The sequence below is a fragment of the Kogia breviceps genome, chromosome X (assembly GCF_026419965.1).
Source record: "Kogia breviceps isolate mKogBre1 chromosome X, mKogBre1 haplotype 1, whole genome shotgun sequence".
In the NCBI taxonomy this organism is placed as follows: domain Eukaryota; kingdom Metazoa; phylum Chordata; class Mammalia; order Artiodactyla; family Physeteridae; genus Kogia; species Kogia breviceps.
The window spans coordinates 89,601,534-89,625,357 of NC_081330.1; the positions used below are offsets into that span (position 1 = coordinate 89,601,534).

The following is a 23,824-nucleotide window of genomic DNA, read 5'->3' on the forward strand; positions in this document are numbered from 1 at the left end:
TTGGGGAGCCAGCTGGATGGTCTCTCGTGAGGCGCGGTGGTGGGGTTCTGGCTTAGGTGTGGGATTCGTTTCAAGGATCTGCTCCTCACTTAAACCCTAACCAAACCACTGCCTCTCTCTGAGCTTGTTTCCTCTCCTCTAAATAAGGAGTCCCTTAAAAGACATGTAGGAAACTGCCCATTGCAGGCTTGTTGTGGTAGCAGAGGATTGGAGGCAACCTAGAGACCCATCACCCAGGGGAATGAATATGAAAAATGTGATACATGTATAAGATGGACCACTAGAATGAATTAGGTCTACATACGGCAACATGACTGGATCTCTCAAAAACAGAATGTTGAGTGAAGAAAGAAACAGAACAAGATTTATAGTACAATACTGTTTATGTAAATTAAAACACATAACAATACCATACATTTTCCACAGATACACATATATGTAAATAAACACATGAACGGTGGATTGGAAGGACATACGTTAAATTACACGAGTGGGTGCCTATGTGGAAGGGGGCATGGGATCAGGGATGGGTGATGAAGGGGACAAAACAAAACAAAACAAAAAATATAAGGGCCTTATATAGACCAATGATGATATAGTGTGCCAAGAACTGAGGAGTACAGTCAACTCAATTCTGTGCATCTGAGAGAGTAAAGTAATTGAGTGCCCAGGGAACAGGCTGGCTGGGGAGACTCCCAGGCTTTTTTTTCCCCTCTGTGACATCCCTCCCTCTGAATTTAATCAAAGCTTACCAAAATCCGAGCTGTATACAGTGGACCCCTCCGAAGGGCTCCTATCCCAGACTGAGCAGTCCCTCCAGAAGCCATTATTTTTTGTGGGGGGGAGCAGGCATTACCTAACCCCAATAGTTCCCCCCAAGTTTGATCCCCAATTCCCAGTCCCCATTCTCCATGGTGGTCCACTTTCAGGAACACCTTATCTGGCTTTTTGAGACGAGACTGATACAGGAGTTGGGAGTGGTACCTGGGGGCTCCAGGCTTTGGAAAGAGATGGGGTACTCAAGTATCCTGTCCCCCATGTTCAGATTCTGGGCCAAGGGAGGAAGATCTTATGAGATGGGAGTCTACCCTCTTGCTACATACATACATACCATTTTCAAATTCCATCTCTCTGACCACTCTACTTCTTGCTGCAGGCACATACTCTATTTTGTCCCCTCTCAATTAGGTGCATATGTGTACATGTGTGCACACGTGCACTGTATATGTCTCCACATACAGGCATTTGCTCACGTGTGTGCCCCAGGCAGGAGTGTCCCCCAACAAAGTCACGCAGACACATTGTCTCACTTGACCATACCTCCCCACATATAGTCACACAGACAGGACACACACACACACACACACACACACACACACACACACACACACACACAGAGAGAGAGAAAACATCCAATATAGCATTGTTCATTTCAGTTTTCCATTTACAAAATCCAATGGTGAATCCACGCGGTTAGAAAAAGGAAATGGAGGCAAATCCTCCTGAATGTACCCTATCTACCCCCACCCCTGTAGTGCCCCCACCCCACCCCCTGAAAGGCACCCCCATCACTATCACTGAGAGAACAGGTACCCCCCACCCCCAGCCTCCCAGCCACTCTGGCCAGCCTTTCCAGGACCACTCCATAGCCAGGCTCATTAATGTCTCTCCTGCCTAGAGTGCCTTCTCCATCCCTTTTGGGTCAAGGCTTGCCCAGTTCTGGAGCTGGGGAGGGAGTGTAGGACAAGGGCTTCTGTAGGGAAGGGAAAGGGGGTGGATAAATACAGATCTCCCTCTCTCCCAGGAGATGAGAGGGGGACAGAGAACTTGGGGAAGACCAGGCAAAGAATGCCAGTTTGGCTCACCAGTCCATAAGACATGATGGGAGCCCAGAGTGGACTCTGCCCTGGGAAGGAGGCTTGGGATCTCTCACCTGGGGATTCTGGCTGCAGTCTGCTCCACTTGGGGTGGAAGTAATGGTGGAGGGAGGAAGAGGGGAAGGGCTGTTCAGCACAAGGAAGTTGGAGGCTGAGGGCCCAGAAGGCCAAGGGTTACCACAGAGGGGCTTGAGGCTCCTGAGGCTTGAGGGGGACAAAAAGAGGTCAGAGAGGAATGGACTCAAGTCCACAGTGCCTTGGAGTTATACCACTATGACTTACCAAGGCCCTCAAAGAATTTTCATCTTCAGGAGGGTATCATGAACTCATGAGACAATTCTGGGGTTGAATTCCACTCTGACCCCAGCCTTTGGGATCCAGCCATTCTGGAGAGTTTGACTTTCTCCCTACACTTCCATGGGGTGGGGGGCTGCTTCTGCCTGTATGGCACCCACATCAACCCCGGTGGGGTTGGAGTGGATTTCCATCCTCAAGAAGAAGAGTTGGAGGACGGGGATCCAGGAGGCAGCTTGAGAGAATGCAGCCAAGCTTGGGTCTCTTCAGCTTAAGGCGTGTACTCACATCCTGCTCTTCACCTAACCTGGGCCCATCCCAGAAGCCCTTCTCCCTCCCCTCCTGGCTTCTCAAACAGATGCTCAAGAAACACTTGGGAGGTCTGGACATGGTGGGGATGGAGAAAAGACCGGGCTTGGGACCAGGGTTAGCCTAAAACAACATTGCACACAACATAGCAATTAAACATTCCTTGCTCCCTGGGAACCCAGCACCCCCTTCGGTCCCTCTTGTCAGCAGATCAATTTCTCCCTAAACCTCCAGGCCTTGCTAAAGGACTTGGAAGGGGAGGGTACGTGGGAGCAGAGGGGACAATAGGGCTCTGGAAGTCTATTTTACAGGACAAATTTCCCCCTTCTGGACAATGCTGGACAATGTCAGAGGACAGACATTAAAGTAAGAAAGCCTGTCTCCTCAGCTGTGAGTAGAAAACCCTGCATTTTCAGTTTTTTTTTTCTGAATTGTCACTTCTGTGTGTGTGTGTGTGTGTGTGTGTGTGTGTGTGAGAGAGAGAGAGAGAGAGAGAGAGAGAGAGAGAGAGAGAGAGAGAGAGAAGGAGAGAGAGAGATTGTAGAAGTGGAGAAGGAGGTGGCGGAGATGGGCCCCACAGAACTAGAAATGCCTTTTTCCTAGTCCCCCACCCAGTCCCCAACCCTGGGGAGGTGCTGGCAAAGGTGCCTAGATTCCAGGTGGTTCGAGGGGCTGGGGCTGGAGCTCAGAAAGAAAGGCTCCTGTGTGGTGCCCCACCTCTCCCCTTCTGTTGGCTCCATCATGCTGGCCCTGACTTTCTCCCTGCCTGTCTGCCTACCAGCCTGCTTCACATGACACAGTAGGGTTCTCTAGGAGCCGGGGCACCTCCTGTGCCCCAGCAGGGGGCATGAGTCCTCAGGCACTTCTTGAGGTCCTTGTTGAGCAGGAAGCAGACAATCGGGTTGACGGCAGCCTGGGCGAAGCTCATCCAAACAGCGGTGGCCAGGTAACGGTGGGGCACGGCACAGGCTTTCACAAACACTCGCCAGTAGCAGGCCACGATGTAGGGTGACCAGAGGAGCAGGAAGAGTAGTGTGATGGCATAGAACATACGGCCCAGCTGCTTTTCACCCTTGACCTCGTCCATGCCCAGCAGCCGCCGGCTGGCTGCATGCCCATTCTGCCGGATACCCAGCAGGGTTGGTGGCATGGGCCCACGGCCAAAGCCAGCGATCCAGTTGGCAGCAGCCTGGCCGGTGGCCCCAGGACCATGGAATGTCCAGTTCTGGCTGATGGCTGGCACCATCTGCACGGGCTTCATCTTGCGGTGACGATACTCGAAGAGGAGCAGCTTGCCATAGACAGCATGTGTGGCTGCCATGAGCACAGCCAACATAAGCATGAAGCCCAGCGTGTCATTGGCCTTGAAGTAGCGATGCTCAAAGATGCACTGGTCCTCCTCACGGATGAACTTGTAGGTGCCCACGTCGAAGACAGGTGGGAAGGCCATGGCCACAGACAGGGTCCAGGCCATGCAGATGACAGCTGCGCATGTCCAGAGTGTCATGCGCTTGGCATAGAAGCGGTGGTGGGCGATGGCCATGTAGCGTGTGACGCTGATGCAGAACAGCATGAAGGCCGCATGGAAGCAAAAGAGCACGGCCATAAAGGCCACAATCTTGCAGCTGAGCGCACTGAAGGTCCATGAGGAGCCGTGGCGCACGGAAGCCAGCACAAAGGGGAAGCAGACGGCAGAGCGTATGCCATCAGCCAGGCACAGGTCCAGCAGAAAGTAGTAAGGAGCCTTGTGCAGGGCACGCTCCTTGAGCACCAGCAGGGACAAGATGGCATTGCCCGCCAGGCTCACGCACATGATCAGTCCCAGCAGCACCAGCTTCACGTAAGCCGATGCTGATGGTGGAGACAGTGCGCCGCTCACCTCCTCGGGCTCTCCAGTGGTGTTGGCCATACTGAGGGGCAGGGGCTGCTCCCAACCCTATGGGGTCAGCCAGTCCGGTACTCGATGGGCCCCGGGGGACTCCATCAGTTGTCCTGCTGGGCTGCACCTGCAAATGAGGACACAGACACAGAGAGACAGAGATATGAGGGCAGGAAAGAGACAGAGAGAAAACACACACACAGGGGCAAGAGACAGAGTGAGAAAGGACAAAACAAAGAGATAGCAAATGGACACAAACTGAGACAGAAATGGAGGGGATGAGAAAGAGTGAGAAGAGATAGGAAGATAGACAGAACCAGAGAGACAGGAACTGGGGGAAAGAAGGGGGGCGTAGGGAGGGAGGGAGAGAAACACAAGAAAAAGAGACAGTGAGAGGGCTTCCCTGGTGGTGCAGTGGTTGAGAATCTGCCTGCCAATGCAGGGGACACGGGTTCGAGCCCTGGTCGGGGAAGATCCCACATGCCGCGGAGCAACTAGGCCCGTGAGCCACAACTACTGAGCCTGCACGTCTGGAACCTGTGCTCTGCAACAAGAGAGGCCACGATAGTGAGAGGCCCGCGCACCGCAATGAACAGTGGCCCCCGCTTGCCACAACTAGAGAAAGTCCTCGCACAGAAACGAAGACCCAACACCGCCAAAATAAATAAATAAACTCCTACTCCCACCATCTTTTTTAAAAAAAGAGACAGTGAGAAACAGGTGGAAAGGAAAGGTGAGGAAGAAACAGAAAGGGCAGTGTTAGTATGTCTAGGTGGCCTCCCCACTTATTCCCTGGCTGGTGTCAGGCCCTGCTCCTGCCCCACTGGGTGAGGAGGCGCTTCATCTCTCTTCATGTCCTCGGTTACCTCTTTCCTCCATTGGTGGGTCTGTGGGATGGGGATGTTGGTGCGGCTCTTCTCTCCCTTTGCAAAGGCCAAAGTTTGTGTTCTTCAAACTTTTTAAACTGCCACCCATAGTAAGAATACATTTTACATCACAGCCTGGTACACATACAAGCATGTGTACATAGAGCTGAACCAAAAGTCTCACAAAACAGTACAGATCCTATGGATAATGTACCTAGTTTCTATTCTGTTTCACAGATTTTTTGGTTAATGCTGGTGGCCACTCATTAAATAGGTTTCTTTATTCATAACCAAGCATGTGCTTAGCATGCTCGTGGAACAATGGGAAGACCAGTGTCGTTGGAACAGGGTGGCAAGAGAGACAGTGGAAGGTGAATTCATAGAGGGGTCTAGGGCCAGATCGTGCAGGGCTGTGGGCCATGACAAGGACTTGGGTTTTTACTTTAAGTGAGGTGGAGAGTATATGTGAATATAAAGACGTAGGTATGCTTGTGTGTATTCATTTGTTGAAAAACTATTTATTGAGCATCTACTGCATGCCAGGCACTGGTGATACAGCTGTGAAATGAAAAAGATCCCTGCCCTTGTGAAGCTGATATTCTAGATAATAAAGAAGATACATGGGTGAAGTATACTAGGTCAAATGATGATAGGTTCCTAAAAATAAAAATAAAGGAGGGAAGGGGGATAGGAAGTTCTAAGGGTGGGAGAAGTACAGTTTTAGATGAGGTGGAAAGGGAAGGCTTCATGGAGGAGGTGTCATCTGAGCAAAGACATGAAGGAGGTGAGAGAGTGAGCCATGTGGACATCTGGGGGAAGAGAAGTCCAGGCAGAGGGAACAGCCAGAGCAAAGGCCCTGAGGTGAGACTGCATGTGGTGCATTTGAGGAAGAGCAAGGAAGAGGGTGCAACAGAGTGAGTGAGGGGAAAGTGGTAAGAGGTGAGGTCAGAAAGGTGGTGAGGCCAGATCACATAGGCCATGGTGAGGACTGTGACTTTTACTCTGAGTGAGATGGGAGCTGTGGGACGGTTTTGAACAGAGGCGAGATGTGATATGACTCAGAATTGAATGGGATCCTGCTTGCTGCGGTGAGGAGCACAGATCATGTGAGGCAAAGGTGGAAGTAGAGAGACTACTTAGGAGGCTCTTGCAGTAATCCAGGTGAGGAATAAAGCACCCCCGTGCCTCTTGCCCTGCTTTGCTTCTCTTCCTAGAATTTCTCTTCTAATGTACTATATAATTTACTTTTTAAATAGTTGTTTTAATTAATTAATTTATATGATATATAGTTCATGTACGGCATTATATAAGTTACAGATGGACAACACAGTGATTCACAATTTTAAAGGTTATACTCCATTTATAGTTATTATAAAATATTTACTTTAAAATTTTGGTTTATTGCCTGCCTCTCCCTATTAGAAGGAAAGCTCCACAAGGGTAGGGATTATTGACTCACACACTCTCCTCTAGAAGAGCAGTGCACAGCCCATGGTAGGCCCTCAGTCAAAAACTGTCAAATCAATTGGTTGAGGGACTAGAGGGGCTGGTGGCTCAGGGAGGGCTGCCTGGAGGCGTCCAGGTAGGATTTGCTGAGAGAGCTGTCTGGGCAGTGAGTGAATGGGACAGCACAGGCCAAACTTGGGGGGAAGCAGGAGAGCTCCTAGTGTGTGTGGGCTGGGTGTGGGGTGTGACAAGGTAGCAGAGCAGTTCCCTAAGGAGAGGCAGCAAGGCAGAAGCTGGAGAAGCTCAGAACTCCTGCTGGGACTGGGATGGGCTTGAAGTTGGGGGAGGTGGGGCTTGAGTGGATGTCTTTCTACCTCCTCCCTCCCAGGAAAACGGCTCCCCTCTGCACTGTTTCCCAGCTCAATCCAACCTGGCCTGCCACAGGCATCTGGGGCCAGACTTTGATGGCACCCCAAAGTCTCAGAGCTGGTGCCAGTGGGCCAAGAGAAGGTGCTAGGGGAGGGGAGAGAAGCGGAGTTGGTGGGCCCCTTCGGCCCCTCAAGGCCTCATAGCTCCCACACAACTGTGGACCAGCCGATAGCTGGGTGTGTGCAAATATGCACACACACACACACACACACATACACACACACACTCCTTAGCTTTGAGGAGAGGCAGGGAGGAAGTGATAGAGACAGAGACTGAATGTAAGCCAGAGTCAGAGAGACACACGAGTGACAAAGAAGGAGAGAGGAGCAGAGAGAGACAGACAGATGGGGACATAGGAGGGAGGGAGGGAAAGGGTGGGAGAAATACACAGAGAAAGGAGAGAGCCTTACACAGAGAAGAGGAGATAGAAATAGAGACAGAAAGAGGAAGAAGAGATAAAGTGAGAAAAAAGAGACACACACACAGAAACAGAGAAAGTGCAAGAGACAGACAAGGGAGAGAAATAGAGACAGAAAGGGGAAAAATAGAGAGACAGAGAGAAAAAATAGAGACAGAAAAATAGAGACGGAGGGAGAGAGGAAAGGAGGGAGGGAGACAGAGACAGAGATAGAAGGAGAGGGATAATGCCAGGAAATAAAGAGAGAAAGATATAGAGAAATAGACAGGGACAGGGAGTGAGAGACAGATAAAGAGGGGACGGAAACAGAGGCAGAGACAGGGACAGAGAGAGGCAGAAGTAAAGATGGAGACAGAGAGAGGGACACACAGAGAGACACACTAAGACCAAGAAGGTGGATAATGTGTAGCCCAGAGTCCCAGTGGAAACAAAAAACAAACACTAAAACAAAACAAACAAAACAAAAAACCACAAAACAATAGAAGCAAACAAACAAAACTCCGGTGTTGCCTGGAAAGCTGGGGTGATTATATAAAAAGTGAGGAGAGTGTTCTTCTAAGCATAGACTGGCAGCCACAGCCTGGGACCATCCAAGACTAAGGATGCATGTGCATACACATAACATGTACACACCTGCTTGTGCTCAGATGCCCTTAGAGATACACAGACACCTACACACACACTCACAAACACATAGGCTACTCCTATAGAGACCCATGGACAGCAACCAGCTCACACACAGGGGCACTGGTGTGCACACACGGCACACACACACACACACACACACACACACACACGGTATATCGTGTATGCTGCCTCATTCACACAGGCACAGTGTACCCTGTTTAAACACCAGTGCTTTGTCCTCAACAAAGGCATTACTGCCCCCTAGGGGACATTTTGGAAATTTATAGGAGCATTTTTGGTTGCCACAGTGCTGGGTGTGTCCTTCTAACATTTGGGGTCCTGGGCGAGGATGCTGGCCATCCAGTGACCTGTGGGGCAGTCCCACACAGCCAACATATGTCCCTCATCCCATAGGATTTTGGACTTGGAATGAACTGAACCTAGAATCTAACTCTATTTCACAGTTAAACACAGTTGTTCCTTTGATTTAATATACCCTGAATTATCCAGGAATGTGGCTGTCATGTAAGTCTAGAGACTGTACTTTGTTTTGTGGAGCACTTTCCTTGAGTTGTTCAGTATTTTGGAAACTCTCACCCCTAGGCCTTTGCCTGTCATTTGCCTGCACTTCGTACAAGGGGCAGCTTTTGATTTTTCCCCTTCTTCTAAATCCACGTTTACTCATTATAAGATGTTACTAGCTTCTAATTCACTGAATATCCTGGGGAGTGTCATGCCCAAGCATTTCCATATTGAAATACAAATTATTTTCTTATAAGTCATTTTTATTTCTTATTTATTTATATTAGAGTTAATATAATGTGGCTATTGTATAAAATACTACGTGAATTTTCTTTTGAAATTATATATGCAGAGAGATTGTATTATCTAAGAACTTCATGTCCAGATAGTAAAGGCGTGTTACAAAATATGTTACATAAAAGAGGGTGTTGGGTATGAGAGGGCTGAGAATTGCTCATATGCACAGACACACTCAGACACACACACACGTGCAGTGGCCCACAAACCCACAATTATAACTCCCCTAACATACATACAAACTTTCAAATTGTGACAGATACACACACACAAACCTACTCATTGTCACTCACACGTAGACTCATATATCCCCTTTGTCCCAGTGTACCTGATTATTCAAATCCTCTCACGTATTTAAACTCTTGCAACACAGGTGCAAGAAAACAGTGGCATACCTATATCATCACATATACAAACATGGTTACACACATTAACACTCAGTCACTTACATACACCAGCATGCTCACATGCACTTGAACCCTGCCACACATATATATACAAAGACTGCCCCTGAGATACCCACAGAAAAAACAGACAACTAAAAAACTGCTCACATATACACACGTACATACTCTAACACACTCTAACATACAGAGACCAACTGATCCAAAACCTCTCACATAGATTAGGCACACTCACCAATACAGATGTGTACACCCTCGCACAGGTATACACAGATGCCCATTCATGTACACGCTCACTCATGCAGAGAAGTAGACCAGCTCCAACACAGACACACACACACACACAGACACACAGACACACACCCCTTAGCAATATGCAAGCACAAGCAAACACAAAGAAAAAAGCCAGATATAGTGCATACAGATACACTCTCACACACAGACGTCTATACAAACACAAACTTGCTCACAAACCAGATACTTACTTGACATATACAGCCTGCAACAGGTATACACCCAGAGACAAACCCGTGCAAGTGCACAGAGCAGCCAAATCCAGAACACACAGGTGGAAACATTAGCAGAGCTGTCTGGGGCTGGACCAAGAGGGGGCTCGAAGGGACCATGTGAGAAGGGAGGTTGTAAATGTCTGGATTGCTTCCTGTCGAAACATCCCAGATAGTCAGATTATTACTTTGGTTGCCACTGGTTGTTCATCATCAGTGAGGTTTTTTGGCTTTGCCCATACATGTACAATGTTTGTTCTTCTTTTAATTTGATCTATTCTTATTTTTCCACAATTTTTTCTACAAAAATAGAAGGGCTGTATGATTGTAGCTGTTATTACTATTATATAGAATTAGGTGTTCCTAAAGAGAATATAACAATTTTGTTAATTTCCTTGATTGTTGCTTCTTTATTAAAAAATGTTTTCTTCTAGAACATTTCAAACAAAAATGTAGAAAGAATCCTGTAATGAACCTCAAGGCATCCATCACCCAGACTCACTAACAATCAACTCATAGGGTCTTGTTTCACCTATAACCTCACCCACTTCCCTCACTTCCAGAGTATTCTGAAGCATATCTATTATGCCATTTCATCCATAAGAATTTCAGTAAGTATTTCTAAAAGATAAGAACTCTTGGGCTTCCCTGGTGGCTCAGTGGTTAAGAATCCACCTGCCAATGCAGGGGACACGGGTTTGATCCCTGGTCTAGGAAGATCCCACATGCCGCAGAGCAGCTAAGCCCGTGTGCCACAACTACTGAGCCCGCGCTCCAGAGCCCGCGAGCCACAACAACTAAAGCCCGCGTGCCTAGAGCCCGTGATCCGCAACAAGAGAAGCCACGACAATAAGCCCACGCACCACAACAAAGAGTAGCCCTCGCGCACCGCAACGAAGAGTAGCCCCCGCTCACCACAACTAGAGAAAGCCCACGTGCAGCAACGAAGACCCAACGCAGCCAAAAATAAATAAATCAAATAAATAATTTTATTAAATTAAAAAGAAGATAAGAACTTTTAAAAACATTACAACATTTTTATTATTTCTTTGCTTATTTATTGATTTACTTGCTACTGGCTTTTAATATTTAAAATTTAGCAAATCTGATTCTTGGTGGGATTTCATAATTAGTTTCATAATTAATTATTATCTTTTGTTTTTAGGTAAAAATATTTGTCAGTAAATGAGTGCAGCCTGAGTATAGTTGAACTGAATTGATTCATTAAAGGGAACTCTAGGCCTTTCTGGGTTTGTCTCAGAGTGCTGCTTAAAAATGCAGAAGACCTAAAACTTGATTTTTGGAAACAATCAGTTTTCAGAAGTCACAAAGGGTCAGTCTGCTGACCCCTTCAATACTTTATATTCATGTAGATTTAATTAAGATATTTATTTCCCCATCAAATTAGACTTTTTGATTAAAGCTGGAAAATCAAGAGACTCATAAGACAAACACAGTAGTCTCCCCTCCAAAATAATCCAGGATGTTCCTAATTTAAGCAATTTAATGAGGATTGTCTCAAATTTGAGTTCAGCTGCCCAGTTAGCCCTCTTTTCCTCAGCCTAAATGTCCAATCTGTGTGGAAGAGTTATCAACAGAAACCTTTGCTGTAGCCTATGTTGGTCAACTGACCACAAAACACTCTATCACACAGAGAAAGATTTGGACTTTTTGAAGCATCTGGAAGAGCAAATTAAGAAACTGGGCTCTTTTTTTGAGATGAGTTAGAACACTCTTAGATGGAGTTCAACCAGCTGGTAACAGAGTTATACAATTAACAAGTAAAGCTAAGATGCCCGCCCAGTAGAATCTCATATGTTAGCAGTCTGCCGGGAAATTGTCCACACTATATTTGAGACCAACAAGGTAGAAGAAATAGGACAGGGCCCACTTTCAATTATTTCTGTTAGGAGATACACTGGTGACAGGTCAAAGGACATTGAGATAACACTAACCCAGAAGATTGCTGAATCAAAGGGGTTTTCATTTTATATTGATGTATCTCAGGATGTTGATTAACTGTGCTTGGTTTATAGTACTAGTCAGAAAGCCTGAAGAGAAATGCCAGAAGCACCAAAATAAACTAAGGTTGAAATATTCAAAGTGATACATAAATATTTTGAAATATTGTGGAAACGCTGCATAAATCTGTGGACTGACACTGTTGTTGTGATGGCAGGAAGTTTACAGCTGGAATTTGTTCTGAAAATGCTGAGAGTCATCCACTGAGGAGCCTTAACCTATAAAAGTTTGCCTGAAGGTCTAACTTCCACAGTAAATGATGCCAGGTGAATTTAATTAGATCCAAGGCACTACCCACTCACTTGTCAGCTTTCTGTGAAGCACTGGAATCAGTACACCCTTCTCTATTGTTTTAAGCTTAAGTGTGTAAAGATTTTATAATGGATTTATGAGCTAAGAGAAAAATTTCAGCATTCCTCTGTGAGTGATTCTCACTTTGCAGATTTGATGCTTACTGGCTTCAACACATGGCTCTTTGAGCACATGAATAAAATTACATCAAAAATTTTCGACACTCAAAGATACATGAAAGTATACCGACAAGGTTTATGGATTTGGAACCAAACTTCAACTTAGAAGAAATCAGGTCAAGTATGGTTCCTTGGGTGATGTTTAGTTAGCATTATAAGTTAAATACTAAAGAAGACTTACTAGGATGAATAGAACAAGGTCTATTTAGGGGAAAACTTCATCATTATTTTCAAATACTCAAAATGAAAATTTTCTGTTGGATCCAAGATTCATGAGCATTTGTTACAAGAAATTTCAACATCACATTTGACTGAAAGAAAAGAAAGAGGTGTTAGATTTAAAGAAGGATCTCACCTTTGAAGTACAAAATTCAAAGACTAAGAATTATAGATTATTGATGAGAAAAGAGTTTTAATCAATTAAAAAATACCCTTTGACCATGTGCTGCCACTTAGGCAAATGGTTTCCTGTTGATGGTGACTACCAAGACACAGAAGAGATTATGTAGCTATTCTGAGCATAAAACCTGGGTCTCTGCCTGGGCATAGCAAGAACAAGTGAGTTATAAAAGGGAGGTGAAAAAGGGAGGCACGAACAAGCAGTTGTTCCATTTGTTAAGAAAGGTTGGTATGGTGTGAAAGCACCAGCGGTATTCAACACAAGAAACTGCACGTGATGCTTCAGAGAAACCAAAATGATACCTGATGACCCCAAAGCTCATGCTTTTGAGGTGAGTTTTGCTGACCTGCACAACCATGCTGCTACATTTCATACATTCAAGCTAATTATGAGGACATTAGGGAAAACTATGCCTAAACAACCTCCATGGAATGGGTCTTACCTTCAACAACATGCCTTCCAAGATCAAGAAGAGGCAGGCCACAATGGAAGTTTATATCCGTGTCAAAAGTACCAATGGTTATTTGCTTCATTTGTTTTGTTTGGGTTTTTACCAAGAAACACAACAACTTGGCATAAGGGATCTATGCTCAGCACCAAGTGATTTACCAAATCATGATGAAAATGATCATAAAATAAATCAAGACAGTCATGACCAAAGATGCAGAAGAAGTGGGCACGAATGTTGACCACTACAGATTTGCACAAGTGAATTAAAAAGTTATGTTTACAGAAGTGAGCTCAAGTGTACTATGAAAAGATTTGGAAAAGATTTCATTTGAAAGTTGCATACAAATTCAATATTAAATAACTCTCCTAAAACTTGGCATTTTAATTTTTCTTACCACAATTTTTATAATATAAAGAAAATGTATGGAATTTCTTTTCCCCAAACCCCAGTACCCCTAAATCCTCTTAAGTTTACTACAGTGTGCCATACAAATATTTCACCTTCTCTGTGTGCCTGACACATTCACAGCTAGTCATATTGCGTGAACACTTACACACATGTACAGATACACAGCACACGGGCATAGGTGTACATGGAGATTCAAACTTACACACACATCCAGTCTTACCCCAACTGATAGGTGCAGTCAGATGCTCACACACACACCTCCTCTTCTACACAGAAAGAGGCATGTGTGTAGGTGCCCACTTACCAGCAAATCATGCAAAGATTTATATAACACACACACACACACATATAACCATCCTTCTATAGGAATACAGGCCTAGGCACCAATACATTTGCCATTCACATGGACACGTGCACACACATACACCTACAGACCAAATCGTATGGACCTATATGCTTTCAGACACAGTCATGTATGCACAGATGTAAGAACTTGACATTTAGTCGCAGGGCAAGTGCTGCTCACATCCTACAGATCCAGGCCCTTCCCCACCCCAGGCTCTTACACTAAGAGATTAAAAGCTACCATCTTATACGAACCCTGCCCTGGCACACATACATATACACACAGTACAGACTTGCTCGCCCATACAGACACATGGCTCAGGCTCACCACTACACACAGAGGCAGGCAGGCAGGTGAAGCAATGCAGACTCACACATACACACCCACATAGCCACTGCTGCTTATAAACACAGACAGACACACTCATTCACACCTACACATACATTCACATGACACAGGTAAACACATCCTAGTATATGGCCATATAGGCATAAATCCTCTACACACACACGCATCCATCTACATCATCACATATAAACCTGAATACCAACCTTCTTACATTTACAGACACTCACAACATGCACACATTTACATCCTGACCACTATAAACCCGTTTACATATTCAGATAAAAACGCACTGCGCACTACCACAGATACAGGTATATGCACTCATACACTCAGATGTGTGTATGCTGGGAAGCATACACACAGGGTCAAACCTCTTCCATCAACCTCCTAGACCCATACTTCCATCCTCATACACCCATGGTTTTATATACACACTGGGACACATATAAGTACAAACCCACTTTTATGTATAAACACACCCTCACATACACCCACGATCTGCTCATTCTCTCACACATACATGTGGATACTGATAATGTGGCAAATATACACATAGAAAATACCCCATTCACACTTGCAGATAGACACATACGGTCACCTACACATAGGCGCATGTGACAATTATAGTACTGGGTAACACCTTATATGGCACAGAGGACTCATTATGTGCCAGGCACATCCAAAGCACTTTTTGAATATTAACTCATCTAATTCTCACTCTATGAGATAGGTAGTATTATTACCCCTACTTTACAAATAAGAAACTAGGGCTTAGTTGAGGTTAGGTGATTTGTCCAAAGCCACACAGCTAATAAAGGCAAAATTAGGATGTAAACCCAGAGCCTGGCTCAAGACCTTACAGATCCAACTTACTCACACGTAGAAACACACTCACCTCATACACATATACAGATACACACTACTTTAGCACAAGCACATGCACACACAAGCCATATACTGACAGGCTCAGGTACAAACAGTTACACACATACACATACACAAACATGAACATGCTCACATTTACAGACACTCCAGCAGAGGTATATCTTGCCCCAGGAAAGATATACACATTCATACATACGCCCACAATCATGCACCCCACCAAAACACACCCACACTACTAAACACACAAAACACCCACATATACCACCTACACACCATCTAAATAAATCCACACTCACATACAGATGCACCCACATTCTCAGATACTCTCCCCACCCAGATATACCCAAACGCTCTCACACACACTACCCACATATATTCACGTGCACATGCATCACCCAGATATACCCTATCTCCCTCCCATACACCAGCCAGAGAGAACTGCACACATCCTACTTAGATATACCCACTCCCACATGCCCCAGACCAGGTGGGTACACATTCTCTTTCTCACACACACTATTCAGATGCACCCAATCTCACACACACCCAATACTGATACACACTCTCTCACACACATCCCATCTAGACACACCCATCCTCATACACACATACCTCAAATACACCTACACTACACACATACCTCAAATACACCTACACTCACAAGCACTCCACCCAGATACAGCCACACTTTAAGCAAACTTCCAACTCAGTACACCCACACTCTCACATACAACATTCAGATATACCCAAACTCACACACACTCCCAACCCAGAGCCCTCATACCCAACCCAGGCAAACCTACAGTCGTTTTCACATGTGGTATCAAGATATGCCTACAATGACACACACACCATTCAAACACACTTCACTTACACCCCACCCAGATACTCACACTCACCCAATTCAAATACATCCACATGCACAGATACCCACCTACACATAATCCAGAGACACCCACTCACAAACAAATCCTATCCATATATGCCCACACTTCTCATGTTCTTTCTTTGTCTCTCTGTCTCTGCCTCTCTCACACATACACACACAAACAAAGCCCACTCACACAGCCCCAGCCAGATACATCCACACTCTCATACATACACACAACATCCAGGTTCATCCCATGTGGACCACTGAGATACATTCACACCCATATGCATCATCCAGATACACTCCACTACCATCTAGATACACTTGCAAATTCACACACACACATCCCATCCAGATAATCCAACTTTCACACACGCCATCCAGGTGCACTTCCCCAGACACTCCACTGCCCAAATACATCCAATGTTCTCATCCTCTCCACACCACCCAGATGCCCCCACATTCCAAACTCACACTTCCCACACAGTAATGTCCCCCAAACTCTCTTTCACACACCTCATCCAGTTATACATACACACACTCACACACATACCCAAGTACATATATACCTAGATATGCAACCAAAGCTCTAACAACACACCATCCAGATATATCTTAATACATACTCCACCACCCAAATACACCTGTGCTCTGACCCACCCACCATCCAGATGCACTCACATTCAAACACACTCCACCCCAAATACACCCACACACTGTCTCACAAACAGCCCAGATGTACCACACTCTCTCACACATCATCCAGATACACCCAGCCACACACCAAAACACTCACATTCACCCCCTGACCCAATCAAACCCAAACACTTCTACCCCATCCAGATACACCTACACGCTTCTCCCACTGGATACATTCATGCTCTCACACTCTCACCACACTCATAAACACCTATGCACTCTCTTATACATACACACAATCCAGCTCCCCCCTCTCTCTTAATCACCATCATCCAGAATACCCACACTCCACGCACACCATGCAGGTATACCCATGCTGTCTCACACACCACACACACCTCACTCACATATACCCCCCACAGCATCTACAGATACTCCCAATTATATACACACTCATATACACCCCACCCTCACCAAGATATGCCCAAATTCTCTCTCTTACACACACACACACACACACACACACACACACACACACACACCATCTAGATAAACTCCATCACACACTTACATTGCCTAGATACACTTGTGCTCTCACCCACCTACATACCATCCAGATATACCCACACTTGAATGCCCCCACCCCAATATACCAGACTCCTTCATACACTCACTCTACCCAGAAACACCCACACTCCCTCTTACACACGTAACATAGATAGGTCCACACTGTAAAACATGCATCATCTAGATAACCCCCACTCTCTTGCGCCATTCAGATACACGCATACCTACACACCCCTCAAATATATATATCCTCACACATATTCCCACACAGCCACACCCAAAGTGTTACTTATACCATCCTCCACCAAAATAGGCCAATGGTCTCATAGTGCCTCACAAATGCACCATTCACACACACCCACATCCACACTCATCCCTCTCAAATACACCCAAATGTCTCACACTCAAACCCTACCCAGAAACACCCAGGCTCTCTCTTACATACACACAACCCAGATCCCTTCTCCTTCTCTCTCTCTCTCTCTCTCTCTCTCTCTCTCTCTCATCAAATATAGCACCCACTCCACACACACCTCACTCTACCTGGATATACCTTCACTTTTCACTTATACATACACATTTAGATCTAGATTTCTCCCTGGATAGCACAATTTGGGTGCTGTGTGTGAAAACCATTTACCAACCCTTGATACCATACAATGCCATTTTGTCCTGGGCCATTGATGGTGGGGGGAGGATGGGAAAGGAGGTCTTTGTGTTTCAAGAAACCCTTTTCTAAAGAGGTCACATGCCCCCTTCCCTAGTAGGATATCAGTCATTTTTGGTTCTTACTTCTTGAGTGTGAATGATGGCAGGAATTCTCCTGCAACCCTCACAGAAACCCAGCACATGGTCAAGACCAGAGAAACCCCAGAAGGGGGTCATGGATTGCTCAAGTGTTTTGGCTTCCATTATCTAGGATGTCTACACAATTAGAGCCAGACATGGTCTAGCAGGGTACCTGACTTTCAGACAGGCACATAAATACACACTGGGGTACACATAGCATCACGCAGACTCATAAGTACCCTCCCTTATCACCCTCTCAATGATAAGGCCTATCTGCACAAGCCCAAGGCCAAATCTTTCTCCCTCTCTCACATACATACCATGAGACAGGCACATGCACAAATACCTACACTCATCCCTACACTGGCACACCCAGAGCAGTGCACACTCACACTGCACTTGGTCCCACATATGCACATCCATTTATTCTCAAACGCAGACATATATGCATAGCATATACTCACATGACATAATGCCCACAAAGGACATACTTTCATTCACAAACACAGGTGTACACACAGGCATATTTACGTATGCCCACACACAGGCAGACTCTGTATCACACCCAGTGAGACAATGAACAAACATGACACACAGAGGTGAGCTCCCAAATGTATACACATACAGCCCCAGACACGACCACATAAGCATATCCACACATACTCACACCCGGATGTACTCACACACACGAACACCCAGATGTGCACACGCTTGTCAATTAGATGGCATACTCATACATGGACATTCTAAAACACATAGACTTATACACACAACTGGGCATGTACACCTATAAGCATATTCACATGAACTTAGGCTTGTACATCATTCATTTCTGCATGCACAGAATCAGACATGGAGACACAAATGTACTTACAAAACACACTCACACAATTACGCACACCATTTATGTTGACACATGTTCATACACCCATATGAGAAAATATGCAAACAAAAGAAGACTCATGCACACATGGAAGAATAGTCACATATTCTCACACACTTGTACATCTGCACAAGAAGAATTGCTAACACTCATTACAGACACACACATGCAAAGACAACCTCACACACACACACACACACACACACACACTCAAATGCACTTATAGGCCAAGAGTGGTGTGTATGTACATTCACTTACACTGTTCTACAACATATGCTCCAGAACAAACAATGGTAGATAAACACAAATACACATATGCAAATAATTAAAACTATACAAATTGGTGCAGTTCAGACACCAACTGTACATTCAGACAGACACACACCCAGGCATATTTACACATGCATACACTTAGATGTGTGTGAATAACCAGGCAAATATACAGACATGTTCACTCAAGTACACACAGCTAGATGTTCACACATACTAGCATATACACACACATTCACTCAGTCACTCACAGGCATTTCCACACACACATTCACACTCACTCAGAAATTCAAACAAAATACATAATGAGACAGGTGCATCCAAGTATTATGAGTTGTAGTTACTCATGCACACACCACTCTGAGTGAGTGTGAGTACACACTCACACTCAGAGATGCACTCACACCACGTTCAGAGATGTATGCTCAGAGGTACAACAGTGTACCCAGAAACACAACTAGACATATACATGAATGCAGCCATTTACCTATGCACACAGCCTTTTGTGCATATATTTAAAGGTGTACAGTCCCCCAGCCATACCCATATATAATCAAATGTGCACACATAGGCAAACTCACAAGGCATACTTTCATGCACAAAACATGTGCATTCACACACTCTCCCCCATCCACACAATTAGTTCTCCTTATACTAGTGTGACCATCTACACTAACATTTCCCTAATCAGATGTAGACCCATGGGTCTGTCTACAGACAATATGTATTCAAACATGCACACACAGACGTAGACATAATTCAAAATGCTGGAGAATCTACAAAGACATTCACACACAGGCCTACTCATACATATATATGACAGGCACACCCACGCAGAAGCATGTGTACCCACACTTACCCTCCCATACATGCATGGACACACACACATACACATGCCCTTACACTTACAAACACACCATTTAGATGCACTTGTATTCATATTCACACAGGGGCATACACAAATATACACAATCAGACATATCTGGGCAATCACCTAACAGGACATGTACACCCAGGCATTCTGAAACCCTCACACTCATACACATACAATCAGACATGTACACTCAAAGACAGATGTATACCACATACATATATTTAGCCAGACATTCAACAGGCCTATTGGCTCAGAGAAACACACCCTCACTCAGGCTCAGGATCCAACATGCCCATTTGCTCACCCAGACAGACATGCAAAGTCATACCCACTCCCTTGTACACACACCATCCTACCCAGACACCCACACACTTTCACACCATCACGTGACCTGCTAACACACACAGACTCATACACATTCATAATGCCCATGAACAGACAGACACACACAGCCATATGTTTTCAGTTGCACATATACACCCACGCTCAGGCCTAGATGCCTCTGGACCACAGGCAGGGTTCTCTCCCTTCTGTACCAAATGCTTCTTCAGAAAAGTCTACTCTATAAGCCTACTCTATACATCCCACCCCTCCCTGCCCCCACAGAGGAGGTCTTCTCGGCCTCAGTGTTTCCCCTCTTCCTAATGTTCCCCTGGCCTTGAGGACTCTCCTCCAGCCACTGACCCCTCACTCAGTGTTCCACCACATCTCCACACCCAGAAACCAGCCAGCAGACCCAACTGTCCCTCCAGCCCAGGCTCTATGTTAGTAACTCCCTGAGACCCGTCCCCCACAGCTCTGGCTGCTGCATGGGCCACACCCGAAGCCCTGTGATCTCAGAAGCTTCAGCCCTGTCCCCATGCCCTGCCAACCACTGACCACAGGCCAAACTCTTGCCAAGTCTCCCCTCAACAGGGACATGCATACATCACCAGAGTCAGCAATGCTGCAGGCTGCAAGCCAGGCTAGCTCACGGGGGCTAGAGCCTCTGTGTGTGTGTGTGTGTGTGTGTGTGTGTGTGTGTGTGTGTGTGTGTGTGTGTGTGTGTGTGCGCACAGACAGGGGAAAGTGCAAGAAAGGAGCCTGGAAGAGGGTGGGGGCAGGAGGCTCTGCCCACAGCCACCACTTATTCCTCCTTACAAATGAGGAGTAACAACACAGAGTTGCTCCTTCCTCCCCCTCCCCTCCCCTCCCCCATTTCCCTACCTGCTGCCCTCCCCAGATCTCAGCCAAGACCCTGGAGAAGAGGGGCCAGTCTTTCCCCAAATAATTAATGACAATATTAATCATGAACAATCAGCAACAATATCGACCATAAGCTTTGCTGACATTGCTTCAGGGCCACTTCTATACACATCCTTTACTTATATGCACCAACTCATTTAGTCACTACACACAGCCATGAAGGAAGGGTTACCAGTCTCTTTGACAGATGAGGAAACAAAGGTTCAATAAGTAGCACACTTTCACTAAAGTTGCAGAGCCAGTAGTTGAGGGAGGTGTCCTAGGAAAATCCATGTTCTCCATATACCAGGCTTTCCTGCTTCTTCAGACAGAGGGACCACAAGGCCATAATATCTGGGGAATCCCAGACACAACATGGGAGTCCGAAACAGATTGAGAGCCTTGGATGAAGGCTGGGGCCCACACTGTGGGGACAACCATGTTGTGCCTGGCCCCTGTGGGGTGTTGTGTGGCATGGTCCTTGCCTCCACCAAGGCATCAGGCAGACTAGGGGCTGGAAGTGCTCCCCACCCCCACCTCACCTTCCTTTTAGCCCTACAGTGGCTTCCCCTGCCCCAGCTGGAAATCACAGCAGTATCTTCCCCGGTGAGTGAGCAAAAGTCTGTGCTACTTGTGGGGAGAGACAGAGGAGGGAAGGAAGGAAGGAAGGAAGGAAGGAAGGAAGGAAGGAAGGAAGGAAGGAAGGAAGGAAGGAAGGAAGGAAGGAAGGAAGGAAGGAAGGAAGGAAGGAAGGAAAGAAAGAAACAAGGAGTAGCGGGTGGTCTGGGCTGGGAGCAGCTTCTCTGTCACGTCTACTCACCTGCCAGCTCACACACTCAGGCAGACACACACACACCCTGCATGCTGGCCAAGGAAGCTGGCGGAGAGTGGAGGAGGAGGGAGAGAGAGAGGAGGCAGCTGCAGGAGGCTGAGCCTGCCCAGGGTGCAGGCATCATGAGGGGAGCACAGCCGGGCTCCAGGCATGCCTTCCACAGGCAGCACACAAGGAAATATTAACACAGCCTCGTGCTCAAATGCGACCATAATGATAGAAACACACCTTGTACGGGGAAACAGGTGGTGGTTCCCTTCCTCATGGGACATTTGGGATTGAGGAAGATGGGGATGGCTAGAGGACTCTCCAGGCTTGAGTGCCCAAGTAGCCTTTGTGATGGAGTAGAAAGGGAGAGAGACTAACAGAATCAGAGAGAGACAGAGAGCATGGCAGTGATGGAGACTCTGGAATATGTGTGGGGAGACAGAAGTCCCAGCCCCCGATCCTCGGTGGAGGGATGCTGACTACTTACCTAGGCTCTCTCAGCAGGGTTGTCTTGGAATCGAGGGAGGGGGCTCAAGCTGTCTCACTCAGGATAAGTCACAGCCCAGGCCACATTGTGGGACCCTCCGTGATCTGGCAGCCAGTGACACTCCTGCTTCTGTTGCCGTGGATACAGCCGGGCTGGTCTAAATCGCAGACATCAGGGGAAGCAGGCACTGGAGGAGTGCACTGGGCAGGGCTGGGGGTGTTGGGGAACACCAGGTGGGCAGCACACAGCCTTGGGGTGCCCAGCTAGCTGGCAGGTGCGGGTCCAGGCAGGTGCTTCCCCAGCAACACACTCCCACCCCCATCTTCACGCCACCGCCAAGCTGGGAGGGGGGCCAGCACTGGCCCCTGCTACCCGTCTGCCCACCTGGCTGCCGGTCCCCCCTTCCCCCTCCCTGTCTGCCCGCTGGCCGCCGCCTTTTGTCCTCAGAAGACACGGTCCCCGCGGGGCCTCTGCCAAGCCTCCAGCAGATGCTCAGGGTCTGGGGCTCCTCCCTGGGAGCACTCGGGCCATGGCCTGGGAGAGCCCCAGGTTGTGGGAGCTCTCATCCAGGCTCACCCCGCTCTCCAGGCCTGTCGGGGATGGGGAAGAGGTGCAGGTCCACAGCCAGAGGCAGCAGCAGAGGTGGAGTTGGGGAGGGGATGGACGCCAGAAAGAGGGGGTGGGGTGGAGAGAGAGGCTGGCCCGATAGCTGTGTCCCGGGTTTTAGATCCGGGTTGAGGAGGGTGGCTCAGAGCATCCGAGGGGGGGGGGGTCCTGATGCAAAACGGCGGCACCATGGGCCTGCCGGAGGGACCCTCCAGGCCTGGGAAGTACCCCAGCTTACACAAATTTAGGTCCCAAGATGCTGGGGACACCCAGCCTGGATAAGGCATCGGCGGGGAGCCCAGGGCACTAAGCTGGACCCCATCTGGGCTGTCCGTCCCCCCTCTCCTCGATTTGCACGGTCCCTGCCTCAGGGGCGGGAGGAGGAGGGAGGGAGGCAGGGAGGGAGAGGGAGGGAAGGAGGGAGGCTGAGCAGGCAGGGAGACTCCCAGCTGCCAGCCTGGTCCTCCCTGGGGCGGGGCGGGGAGGGGGTGCTGGTGAGGCCGGGGAGGACCCGGCTGGCTGGCTGGCCGACTGGGTGGGGATGCTGGTGTGGCGGCTGTGCTGCCAGGACAATAGCTGCCTGGGGAATT

At 47.2% G+C, this 23,824-nt stretch overlaps 1 protein-coding gene across 3 annotated transcripts; it reads right to left on the reverse strand.

The window, feature by feature from the left end:
- Window positions 1-364: 364 nt before the first annotated feature.
- Window positions 365-23,565, reverse strand: GPR173 (G protein-coupled receptor 173). Of its 3 annotated transcripts, none has more exons than XM_059051319.2 (2): window positions 22,629-23,565; window positions 365-4,486 (listed from the first exon to the last, which is right to left on the reverse strand). In XM_059051319.2, exon 2 carries the CDS (start codon window positions 4,387-4,389, stop codon window positions 3,268-3,270), a length of 1,122 nt encoding a protein of 373 aa, XP_058907302.1. In that variant the 5' UTR covers window positions 4,390-4,486; window positions 22,629-23,565; the 3' UTR covers window positions 365-3,267. The 3 variants fall into 3 exon arrangements, with proteins under 3 accessions (XP_058907302.1, XP_066879595.1, XP_066879597.1); XM_067023494.1 differs by having other exon boundaries at window positions 365-4,690; XM_067023496.1 differs by having other exon boundaries at window positions 365-4,617; window positions 22,629-22,646.
- Window positions 23,566-23,824: the final 259 nt, after the last annotated feature.

Excerpts from the sequence above, each read along its gene's own strand:
- GPR173 (XM_059051319.2), bottom strand. The coding sequence starts at position 4,389 with ATGGCCAACACCACTGGAGAGCCCGAGGAGGTGAGCGGCGCACTGTCT.